At 43.6% G+C, this 12,068-nt stretch overlaps 3 protein-coding genes across 4 annotated transcripts in view; 1 reads left to right on the forward strand and 2 right to left on the reverse strand.

The window, feature by feature from the left end:
* Window positions 1-569, reverse strand: part of asap2b (ArfGAP with SH3 domain, ankyrin repeat and PH domain 2b) — a 48,597-nt gene extending 48,028 nt beyond the window's left edge. The window contains 1 exon segment of the mRNA XM_029677255.2: window positions 174-569. Coding sequence (XP_029533115.2) covers window positions 174-305 — 132 coding nt within the window. The 5' untranslated portion in view covers window positions 306-569.
* A 364-nt stretch (window positions 570-933) lies between these two features.
* Window positions 934-7,065, reverse strand: e2f6 (E2F transcription factor 6). 2 transcript variants are annotated; one of them, XM_065026461.1, is made up of 8 exons: window positions 6,552-7,056; window positions 6,393-6,454; window positions 6,201-6,244; window positions 5,732-5,981; window positions 5,261-5,415; window positions 4,837-4,949; window positions 3,398-3,554; window positions 934-1,539 (listed from the first exon to the last, which is right to left on the reverse strand). In XM_065026461.1, exons 1-8 carry the CDS (start codon window positions 6,897-6,899, stop codon window positions 1,502-1,504), a joined length of 1,167 nt encoding a protein of 388 aa, XP_064882533.1. In that variant the 5' UTR covers window positions 6,900-7,056; the 3' UTR covers window positions 934-1,501. The 2 variants fall into 2 exon arrangements, with proteins under 2 accessions (XP_064882533.1, XP_064882534.1); XM_065026462.1 differs by lacking the exon at window positions 934-1,539 and adding an exon at window positions 1,546-3,041 and having other exon boundaries at window positions 6,552-7,065.
* A 122-nt stretch (window positions 7,066-7,187) lies between these two features.
* The window catches only part of mboat2b (membrane bound O-acyltransferase domain containing 2b), a 58,832-nt gene continuing 53,951 nt past the window's right edge, over window positions 7,188-12,068 (forward strand). The window contains exon 1 of the mRNA XM_029677257.2: window positions 7,188-7,736. Within this exon, the coding sequence (XP_029533117.1) occupies window positions 7,650-7,736 (87 nt within the window). The 5' untranslated portion in view covers window positions 7,188-7,649. The remainder of the gene's footprint in view (window positions 7,737-12,068) is intronic.

Here is a 12,068-nt window from a genome sequence, read left to right on the forward strand (position 1 = left end):
TGTTTTCAGAAGTTGCATCCGTATCACTTGAAGGGAAACTAAACTAACTAGATGTGGGAAAAGTCGGTTACTTTGTGCGTAAAGGCGCACATTTGATTATAAGAAAACCTTTAATAATGTAAAGTCAATTACAGTATATTGCTACTTTTCACACCGCGGTGGCCTGCACCCACCTCTTCCAATGCTGCCACGGCGTTCCGACAATGCGACATCCGAGTGGTGAAGTTGGAGGTTGTGGGCGCTTTGTAGTCCTCATTAGTTTCGGCCACAAATTCCGTGACCGTGATCAACTCCGGCTGAGGCATCTTCGCTCACTTTAAATGTCTATAAAATAAGTTATATCCCAATCCTTAATTAACAGTTTCACAAAAAAAAACCTGGTGTGCCATAGGATTTGTTCGGCTACTCCAAGTTTGCCATTCCGCTATCCGCGTCGATCCAGTCAAAACTACAGTAGTGAAATGTATTTGTGTGTTATCCTTGTGTCCAATAAAAAAATACAATATTTCATTATTACAGTTTGTCTTAGCCCACGAAACAACCTGTACTGGGCGCATAGTCAATGGAGCGTCAACCTGAGTATAGAAAGGGGAGGGACAAACGAGTGAATAGGCATGTTTGAACGAATAGGAGCATAGATGGATTTCCCTTTGCTCAGTTGGCTTTCCAGGACTCACTAGCAATGACAAACTTTGTGGATACGGTGTCTCAGGTCTACACCATAGGAATGATAACGATTTTTGAAATACTATTTTTTAATTACATGTCAAAATCGTGTACCTCATAAATAGAAATTGAGCCAGGATGTTGCACATGGAGATAAGTAATAAAATAAGGGTTAGATATTTGTTTTTATATACAAGTGAGTTTATTTATAAGAGGATGCATTGGAAGTGTTTTCTTAATTAGTAATAACAGAATAAAAAAAAAACAGAAAGACAAACAACTTTTAATAGGGCATTCAGAATAGTTAGATGAAACAAATAAAAGCAAATAACATACAACTGTTCCAATTCACTAAGGTACATGATGAAACTGCTTGGAAAATTTAACTTCATGTACATGAGCATGTGTTACTTTCTAATGACTATAGCTGTCACATTGACACTGTCCACCATTTTGCAAACATTTGAAGATGACTGAAAAGTACAGTAATACAGTAGTGTACTGCAACCACTTTAGTACAATAAGCCCTGGAGGGCCAACCACAACCCTGCTTTAAGCATGAAACAACTGAGAATCTGAGTGAGGATAGACTGTAAACTCAAAACTACATGTATAAAAATAAAGCTTGTGATTTCATGACTTATGTGCACTTTTTACAATCAAGTCATACGAGGAATAGTTGGCATTTTACACAGAACAATATATTTTTTTAAATGACAAAAATGGCCTCTACCCAAAGTGACAATGTCAGAATGTGTAGTCAGAGTCCAAACCGTGAGACAAAAACATCCAATGAGGACAATGTGATAGTGCAGCATACTACCATAACGAAAGACTATCCACTCTGTACAGCATTCTGTGATGCAGAGGCCCCTACAGAAGGAGAAATTAACAGTTGATTTGTTGACCACAACAAAATACACTGCTCAAAAAAATAAAGGGAACACTTAAACAACACAATGTAACTCCAAGTCAATCATACTTCTGTGAAATAAAACTGTCCACTTAGGAAGCAACACTGATTGACAATACATTCCACATCCTGTTGTGCAATTGGAATAGACAACAGGTGGAAATGATAGGCATTTACCAAGCCCCCCCCCCCCCCCCCAATAAAGGAGTTGTTCTGCAGGTGGGGACCACAGACCACTTCTCAGTTCCTATGCTTCCCGGCTGATGTCTTGGTCACTTTTGAATGCTGGCAGTGCTTTCACTCTAGTGGTAGCATGAGACGGAGTCTACAACCCACACAAGTGGCTCAGGTAGTGAAGCTCATCCAGGATGGCACATCAATGCGAGATGTGGCAAGAAGGTTTGCTGTGTCTGTCAGCGTAGTGTCCAGAGCATGGAGGCGCTACCAGGAGACAGGCCAGTACATCAGGAGACGTGGAGGAGGCCGTAGGAGGGCAACAACCCAGCAGCAGGACCGCTACCTCCGCCTTTGTGCAAGGAGGAGCACTGCCAGAGCCCAGCAAAATAACCTCCAGCAGGCCACAAATGTGCATGTGTCTGCTCAAACGGTCAGAAACCGTTTGAGGGGTTGTGCTTACAGCCAAACACCGTGTAGGACGTTTGGCATTTGCCAGAGAACACCAAGATTGGCAAATTCGCCACTGGCGCCGTGTGCTCTTCATAGATGATAGCAGGTTCACACTGAGCACATGTGACAGACGTGACAGTCTGGAGACGCCGTGGAGAACGTTCTGCTGCCAGCAACATCCTCCAGCATGACTGGATTGGCTGTGGGTCAGTCATGGTGTGGGGTGGCATTTCTTTGGGGGGCCGCACAGCCCTCCATGTGCTCGCCAGAGGTAGCCTGACTGCCATTAGGTACCGAGATGAGATCCTCAGACCCCTTGTGAGACCATATGCTGGTGTGGTTGGCCCTGGGTTCCTCCTACTGCAAGACAATGCTAAACCTCATGTAGCTGGACTGTGTCAGCAGTTCCTGTAAGAGGAAGGCATTGATGCTATGGACTGGCCCGCCCGTTCCCCAGACCTGAATCCAATTGAGCACATCTGGGACATCATGTCTTGCTCCATCCACCAACGCCATGTTGCACCACAGACTGTCCAGGAGTTGGCGGATGCTGTAGTCCAGGTCTCGGAGGAGATCCCTCAGGAGACCATCCGCCACCTCATCAGGAGCATGCCCAGGCGTTGTAGGGAGGTCATACAGGCACGTGGAGGCCACACACACACACTACGGAGCCTCATTTTGACTTGTTTTAAGGACATTACATCAAAGTTGGATCAGCCTGTAGTGTGGTTTTCCACTTTAATTTTGAGTGTGACTCCAAATCCAGACCTCCATGGGTTGATCAATTTGATTTCCATTGATCATTTTTGGGTGATTTTGCTGTCAGCACATTCAACTAAGTAAAGAAAAAAGTATTTAATAAGAATATTTCATTCATTCAGATCTAGGATGTGTTATTTTAGTGTTCCCTTTATTTTTTGAGCCTTGTATATACTTTCATAACTTTCCTTTTGTGAGAAAACTGACCTCATTTGATACAGTATTCCCCAAGCCTATTTTATAGTAAACAGCTCTCTCTGCTGCTTGCAGTGGGGAACACACTCAATGGTTCCAATCCAATCATGGCATAATCCCTTTCTTACAGAGTAGGACATCTCAAGGTACTTTACATAGTTGTAATTAAATGTATGGGGCACCTAATATATCTTAACAATTGATTAATTTGATTGAAAAGCACATCTGTGCTGTTACCTGTGTGCAGAAGCATGGTCTTAATCCGGCTCTCCTCCAGTGATAGAAAGCCGGTTGTCTTTCCACTTCCTTGTGTGGCACGTTGAGGCCCGTCCATCTCACAGGTCAGCACTTTGATTGGTCCCCTGCCTCCCTTCAGGTGGATTTGGATGTCATCCTAAAATGGAAACAATTCAAAGTGATTAGTTCAGCCAATCAACATCAGACTAATTGGTTTAGGAATCGTACTGGTTCTGCAACTGTTTAGATGGCATCAGTCCATCATGAGTGAATACGTATGAATGTACTGCAACAGAGTTGTGTTCACTGGGCACAAAACGGTCCGAAACAGAGCGGTACTACGCGAACTTGTCCAATAAGAAAAGCAAGTGTTTTGCACAATGGTTTGCTAATGCATTTCCTAATGAACACGATCAAGGTCTGTAAAAGCTCACACAAACCGGTAGGATTGTCAAACGCTTCCCTGCAGACAGTACTTAGCACCTCTTTAAAGTGTCGGCAGCCAATCTCTTTTGTGTTCACACAGCAAAGATCTTGAAGTTGTCAGCCAATCAGCCTTGTTAAAATACTCTGAACCAGAAGGTGGCAGTAGCGTTGTTGCTTTATGGTCTAGTCAATGTTAGCTATAGCTGCGCTAATGTTGCAATTACCTAGATGGCCACAGCTAGCAAGATGACAAAACATGTTAATTCACTCTCCATAATCGCATAAAGCCCATAGATACATTTTAACTAGCTGTTAGCATGATTCGCTAGCTAGCAGTTGTGCTAGCTAAGCAAAGACGCCGCATTTACTCTCGGCAGTGAGCTACAGGCAGCTGCTTCATGGAAACAAATCCATTGTGATTGAATTGTAATGTTACTAGCTACAATGGCCAGATAGCTAGAGTGGTAAAAACATTTAGTGTTGTATTGTGTTGAACTTATTACCACCCCATTCGTTTCATATTAAGTGTGTTTGACTGACTTGCTCAGTTAGCAAGCTAACATTTGCTAATAAGTGCACATTAGCAAACCAAACCAAAAAAATCCATCTTCAATCACAACACTCTTTTGCTAGACTTGCTCTAAAAAATATATTATGTAGCTTTTTGTTTTAGGTCGAACAACTCTGATGAAAAGGGTGGATTAGACAGGAAAAAGTGCCATCTTTCTTCCTTTTTCTTGTCACTCCTGTCGGCTCCCCCACGTGGAGGTCCGTGTTCTCTAACTGGCTAAAAGTCGAGTTGTCTGCCACTGCCGAGCAATACAATTCTACAAGTAGAAACGGCAGTTTGGTTGGTACCAGGTCAGTACACAGCAGGTACGTCTTTTGTTCTAGCAAGAGAAGGAAGGCCTCATACTGCGATAAGTACCTATCGGCAGTCTATCCTCACTCAGATTCTCAGTTGTTTCATGCTTAAAGCAGGGTTGTGGTTGGCCCTCCAGGGCTTACTGTACCTCCTTGGGTGTTGGCACCTCCAGCTTGGTCTCTTCCGGGGCCTTGATGGCAACGACCGTCTGTTCCTGGAACACCTTGATAGCACTGATGTCACTGTGGGTCACGTAGGCTAATGTACAGAGGGAGTTAAAGAGTATACAACAGCAGGATACATAACACCCTTGTACTTTAGTAGACACTGAGGTAACTGAACCAATGTTTGGGCACAGTATGATTAATTCCTGATGATTGTGAACTGAAACGTAGGTTAATTTACAGTTGCACTTTCTCACATGGACTTCACAATGGTGGAAACTTCCTCCAGCCAAAGCCTATGCTTTTCAATCCATGATGGCGAGTGTGCAAGTGCACACTCCTGGAAAAGGTTTGAGAATCGAAACCCATGTAAGAGGTGAAATGTACTGTATGCTTTTCTAAAAGGATATTCTATGTTGTCCAAACTGTCAGTCATGTCAAAGAGCTGCTGGGCACAGGTCTTGATGAGCGCATCTAGACTCTCCTCCACCGTCTTCAGGTTCTGCAGCTCTCGCTGAAGCCTCTGCTTCGGCCCAATAAAACTGGTGACTGGACACAGACCTCTGGGGAGGGAGAGGAGGAAACCACACAGAATTCAGATCATCCCCTTGCAACCATGCAAGTTGACCTGGGGGTCGCATATTCACCAGGGAACGCAACAGAAAACATATAAAAAAAGTTTTGCAACAGAACATGAAAATAAATCTTTCTTATTGGACAAGTTCAGGTAGTCCCTTCCTATTTTAGTCTGTTTTATTCCATTCGGTGCCTAATGAATACAACCCTGCATGAACACATCCTGTCAAAACAGACACATAAACACAGAAGGTGAGAGCACAGACTGGCAACGAGCCTGTGTGTTGAAGATATACTACTCACATCCACTTGATCTTGTTGGCCGATTGTTTCTGGATGAGCTTGATCCCCTCCAGGCAGTTGGTGATGTCATATACCCTCCGTTTGCGTGTGTGGAGATTCTGTGCTGCGAGGTTGAGGTCCATGATACCATGAGGGGCGCCACTCATCAGCCTTAGGAACTTCTTGGTCAACAGAGCCAGGGATAGATCCTGGCGGACAAATCCCTTACTGGTGTACGGTAACACTGGCTTGGGTTCAGTAGAAGCACCGACTACAGTAGGAAAAAAGGTAAACATTGCATCAAAGCCAAAAAAATACTTTGATTTGACATTACCTGCATCCTAAATGGCACCCTATTCTCTATATAGTTTATTAAAAGGCCCTGGTGAAAAGTAGTGCACTATATAGGAGATAGGCTGCTATTTGGGATAAAGTCTTTGTCAAAGGCACGGAAGCAACATTATTTTTCAGTAAAGATGATTACCCATACCTTGTCTTGTCTTTGTCTTGGTGCCTTCAACCAGTGCACGGAACCTAGAGTGAAGAGGATCAAAAAAATGAAAAACCCCCACTGAAATAGGCCTTGTGTGCACAATGCATGTGTGCATTAAAAACACTAAAGGATGAATGCTTATATTTGCAATTTTTATCCTAAATACAGGCTTGAGTGCTGCAACCTTACCTAGATGCAGATGGTTCTGTCTCGGCCTGACTCTCATCATATTTTTCTTCAACATCGTCATTCTGTAAATATAATACATATAGACAGGGGTTGGTCAAAGTTAAAACGACTACAATGAATGCAGTAAGAAAGCTGTCAAAATGATGAGCTCATCCTTACGTGCATAGCCGAAGCATCATCATCATCCACGAATTCCTCTTCGTCAGAAGAGTCCTCGCCCCACGGGCTGATCAGACTCAGTGGCCCGTCGAGGTATGGGGGCATGATAGGAATGGCATCCTCGCTTATTCCGCGTGGTGTTATGTGGTCTGTCAGAAAGTGGTCTTCACATATTTGGTGCTCCTCTGTTGAATCCTCCTTCTCCGTTTCTCGCAGTGCGGCAAGCCACACTTTCACCCGAGCCTGGTCATTAGGAAAATTGAAAAACCTCTTGGAAGGACGATTCGGAAACGCTCCTTTATTATTGTCACTTCGATTAGGACACCCCTGGACCACGCATTTCACCATGATAAAATGTAATGTGGCTACCACCACCTACATTCGAACGTTTCGTAGCTAAATAAAATATAACGTTTGTTTATCTCAAATTCACGTTTCTTGGACAGGAAAAATATATTTTCAGGCCGGAAGTTGGCGTCACGTGATGATGTTCAGCCAACGAGATTCTTAGAAACGCAGAGGATGTCGGGGTTCCTCGTCTAATTCTATGAATTGCTTTGCCTCCACCTTCAGGACTGGGGTGAATAACAGTGACACTGCGAGGGGACAGCAGCGCGGCATCTTATTTTGCGTTCAGTGTGCGCGGAAGCAGAGCTTCATATTGAGGACCTGCGCTTAATATAACATTTTAGTATGCTATTTATAAAGAAAAAAAGTTACATTTTGGACTACAAGAGAAATGAAATAACGTGAATAAAAAGTAGCCTATTTCAACTGGAAACGGAGAATTAAAGATCCATTTATACTTTTTAGACTTTTCAGTGGCACCAACGCCTATTTAGTCCATCCTATATGGTGCTGACATTGTCACAAACCATTGTCCAAAGCGGGGATGAGCCGAATCCTTCCCCGCCCAAATGATGGTTGATTTGGGAAGTATTTCCGCCTAGAAGGTGCTGTAGAGCAACCGACAGCCAGTAGTGGCCAGCAGCAAACAGCAGCTACAGCGGTGGATGTAGGATCAGAGTCGGGGCGAATCGGGGATCCACTGTCAGAGGGGAAGGGGAGCAGAGGGACTCTCTCAACACTCACTGAATCATGGCTACTGAAACAGTGTCACCGGCATGCACTGGATCCAGTTTGCTGCAACCCATAAGCGAAATCATCAATCTCCCTCTCGACCAGGTAAATATGCAATTTCTTGTTTTTTTTCTACAGATGCTATTCAGTTGTATTTCTAGAAATCCGTCGCATGTCCAAAATCGCAGCAAAACCAACATTGTGCAGTTTATTATTTGATTCCCCAATATCAAACAACGAAGATTGGTATTTTTCGCTCAGAAGAAATCATGAATTTGGATTGCTGTGATTCAATTGCGGTTCCACGGGATGTGTCAACACGTTGATGCCATATTGGCATAAACGCACATCTCGTAATGATTTAATTAAAGGCCCCTTTTAAATGTCACACAAAAATGTCACGTTTAGTCGACAATGAATCTTCGGCCAACCTTTCAATTAAGTCGCTTATTTGAACAATATGTACCGTAGGTTTCTGTGTAGCAGACTGTCTACAAAAATCCTATATTTGGATTCACAGCTGACATTGTCCTCTCACTGTTCAGGCTATAATGGCTGCGTTCACACAGGCATCCCAATACTGATATTTTTTCCACCAATTAGTCTTTTGACCAGTTACATCAGATTTTTTCACTTAAGGTATTTTTCAGAACTGATCTGATTGGCCAAAAGTCAAATTTAGGAGGGGGGGGGGCAAAATTTGGCTGCCTGTCTAAACTCAATGTAGCCAGTTTTATTTTATGCACAAAATAAATAAATGACACATTTTCAGTAGCCTAATCAGTGCTGTAGAATAGGCCTACGTGTATTGCTGCCAGTGCCAAATGAATCTGTATTTATCATACCTTCAGTTATTACCGAAATTAGGGAATGTATTCATTGCAATGGTTTTCACATAGCCTAAACCTATGATTACCTATATGTAAATTAAATAGTCTCCCTTGTCATTAGACTACAGTGAACACTCAGATAACAGAGTAAATTCTATTAACCTGAGCCGCAGTGCACTGGTCTATGGCCCGTGACAGGACAAAAGTGGTGAGGAAGGAGCGCCCTTTTCAAATCGAGCCGTAATCCGTGCCGCTCGGTCATGTTGTCAACAAGGCAGCATGGTGCATCGTCAAGAAACATGCATCACTTTTCCATCAAATAAATTGTATAATTTTCAAACTAGTTTTAAGTGGGAATGCAGATAAATAATTGTTATCAAGAGCAATGGCCTTTTCACGTGAACACAGAATCCTACTCCACGTGCTTAATCTAGCCTAGGCTACGTCACTTTTGTTTTGAGCCGACATCGCCTCAGGCTTTGAACGGGGCACCGGGCTCGCACCGGGAGGCAGCCCGGTTCCAAAACGAATTCAATCACTTTTTACCCGGTACAAACTTCTGCCACCGGGGTAACCCTGTCCAGATAATCAAATCCCCTCATAGCCTACTCAGACCACAACAGCTTGTGCAGTGAAGTTTTAAATTTGCACCTACGTTTACGATCGACACAATATTTGCATCTGAAAAAAGATCAGTGGAAAAATCTCTCAGAATATGCCACATGTCTCTTTCACATTCATAACCAACCAAGTTTGAAGCCATGCTCATTTATGGCATGTGGCTCATCCATATAGCCAATGTATGAATCCCCAGCTACAACCTTTCTATTGAATTTTTATTTAACCTTTATTTAACTAGGCAAGTCCGTTAAGAACAAATTCTTATTTACAATGACGGCCTACCCCGGCCAAACCCGGACAACGCTGGGCCAATTGTGCGCCGCCGTATGGGACTCCCAATTAAGGCCGGATGTGATACAGCCTGGATTTGAACCAGGGACTGTAGTGACGGCTCTTGCACTGAGATGCAGTGCTTTAGACCGCTGTGCCACTCGGGAGCCCTAAACCTTGAGTTATGTGCTGTAATGAACTAGGTAAAGGATGGTAAGAGGGAGCCTCTCTCACTAAGGTCATTGAGTCCCAAATGGCACCCTATTCCCTATGTAGTGCACTACTTTTGACCAGAGCCCTATATGCCCTATTACGGAATAGGGTGCCATTTGGGACACAAAACACATCTCTGGGATTGGAATCCTGCCGGTTATTGGCCAAGCATCAGCTGTTCCCTCTGATTGCCTCTTTGTCATAAATCTGTGAGAATGAAGAAATGTTCTCCCCACTCCTCGCCTGCTTGCCACTTTAAAACCTGTCTGTCACTTAAAAGATCTAGGTGGTTATAGTGTATTGCCTAGTACTGCCTGCGTCTCTTTGTTTACAATCAACACACCTTGTTCCTTTTTTCACACCTTATGAGCCCTGGTCAAAAGTAATGCCTTATAAAGGGAATTAGGTACCAGTTGGGCACAATCCAAGAAGATGTACTGTTGTACTTCTGCTTTCTACAAGAGACACTGTAGTTGCCAGTAAATGCTCCTATAGTATTTATGAAGGAAACGTGAACACAACAGTGGGTCATCTGAACAACTGTCTGTTCCACTTAACTCCTTCATGTGGAGAGGTATGCGGTGTGCTTGTTTGGTGACTTCATGGAGTCTATTCTAATGAGTATTCACTGAGTATGTCCATTGATCTCTGTGGTACAGCTTTGGCTCTACATACTGAGGGCCTACCTTATAAACTGTAGCTTCATACTCACTCAGAGGTGTGGCATTATATAGAATGATCTTTCTATAACGCTTATCTTTGGCCTCTTTGTACCTAAAACCAACTGTGACAGCATCTGTCTTCCAGAATACCATCAATTTATAAAAGTATAGCTGCTGATCAACATTATTTAATGGTCTCTTTCCCTTCTCTCTCCGATGGTAGATTTTTCAGTTGTCTCTGATGACAGAAGTTGTTACTAATCTATTAAGTGATCTTGTTCTCTAGGCAGGCAGTAAAATGAGCCCTAGGTCTACTACGGATCCTGTAACATTACTCACTCTTCCGTAGACACTGGTCTGTAGTTACAGCCTACAGATCTGTGGCTTACCACTGCCTACGGAATGCAAAGATGCCATCTACGGCCTATAGGCCCTAGACTGAGGTCTGTTGACAGTGTGGACTGGGTCATTTCACCATTCCTCAATGTTTAGAGAGCTCCCTCTGACTATTGGACTTTTGTCATCAGAAAGTGATTTTCCTGTACTGTATTGGCTGTAGATGTTTGCTGTTAGAAGATTACTTCATTCTCAATGTACTACATTCTCCCCAGTAGCCAACACTGATACAGTACATACAACATATTACTATCAGGGTAGGTAGTGAGTGAGTTTGCCCACTGTTGTCTTGTAGTAGGCCTTGTAGATGGATAAGGATTATTACTCCTTTAGCCTCCCAGTTCAGGAAATATGTAATGTGTGCCTTGCTTCATTGCTGTATGGGGAGGATTAACCTTTATTTAACTAGGCAAGTCAGTTAAGAACAAATTCTTATTTTACAATGACGGACCACCCCGGCCAAACCCTCCCCTAACCCGGACGGCGCTGGGCCAATTGTGCACCGCCCTATCACCGCCAGTGATATCCTAGTTATTTGGCCTAGAACAGAGATTGTAGAGACCCAAATAATTTTTTTCTTCCTGTCACCTTGAAAATAACAAGTATATCATATATCCATATTGTGATAAAAATTCTCTCACTCTCTCTGAATTCAAGATGATAGTTACCTCAGCCACACTCAAGGTACTAAACGATATCATAACCGCCATCGATAAAAGATGATAAAAGACAGTACTGTGCAGCCATCTTCATCGACCTGGCCAAGGCTTTCGACTCTGTCAATCACCATATTCTTATCTATCGGCAGACTCAATAGCCTCGGTTTCTCGGATGACTGCCTTGCCTGGTTCACCAATTACTTTGCAGACAGAGTTCAGTGTGTCAAATCGGAGGGCATGCTGTCCGGTCCTCTGGCAGTCTCTATGGGGGTGCCACAGGGTTCAATTCTCGGGCCGACTCTTTTCTCTGTATATATCAATGATGTTGCTCTTGCTGCGGGCGATTCCCTGATCCACCTCTACGCAGACGACACCATTCTATATACTTTCGGCCCGTCATTGGACACTGTGCTATCTAACCTCCAAACGAGCTTCAATGCCATACAGCACTCCTTCCGTGGCCTCCAACTGCTCTTAAACGCGAGTAAAACCAAATGCATGCTTTTCAACCGATCGCTGCCTGCACCCGCATGCCCGACTAGCATCACCACCCTGGATGGTTCCGACCTTGAATATGTGGACATCTATAAGTACCTAGGTGTCTGGCTAGACTGCAAACTCTCCTTCCAGACTCACATCAAACATCTCCAATCGAAAATCAAATCAAGAGTCGGCTTTCTATTCCGCAACAAAGCCTCCTTCACTCACGCCGCCAAGCTTACCCTAGTAAAACTGACTATCCTACCGATCCTCGATTTCGGCGATGTCATCTACAAAATGGCTTCC

This window comes from Oncorhynchus nerka, linkage group LG13, assembly GCF_034236695.1.
Source record: "Oncorhynchus nerka isolate Pitt River linkage group LG13, Oner_Uvic_2.0, whole genome shotgun sequence".
NCBI classification, from domain to species: domain Eukaryota; kingdom Metazoa; phylum Chordata; class Actinopteri; order Salmoniformes; family Salmonidae; genus Oncorhynchus; species Oncorhynchus nerka.

Coding starts and splice junctions, on each gene's coding strand:
- e2f6 (XM_065026461.1), bottom strand. CDS start 6,899: ATGGTGAAATGCGTGGTCCAGGGGTGTCCTAATCGAAGTGACAATAAT. Junction 6,455..6,551: donor ATGATGCTTCGGCTATGCAC/GTAAGGATGAGC, acceptor TTATATTTACAG/AATGACGATGTTGAAGAAAA. Junction 1,540..3,397: donor GACCATGCTTCTGCACACAG/GTAACAGCACAG, acceptor CTCCTTCTGTAG/GGGCCTCTGCATCACAGAAT.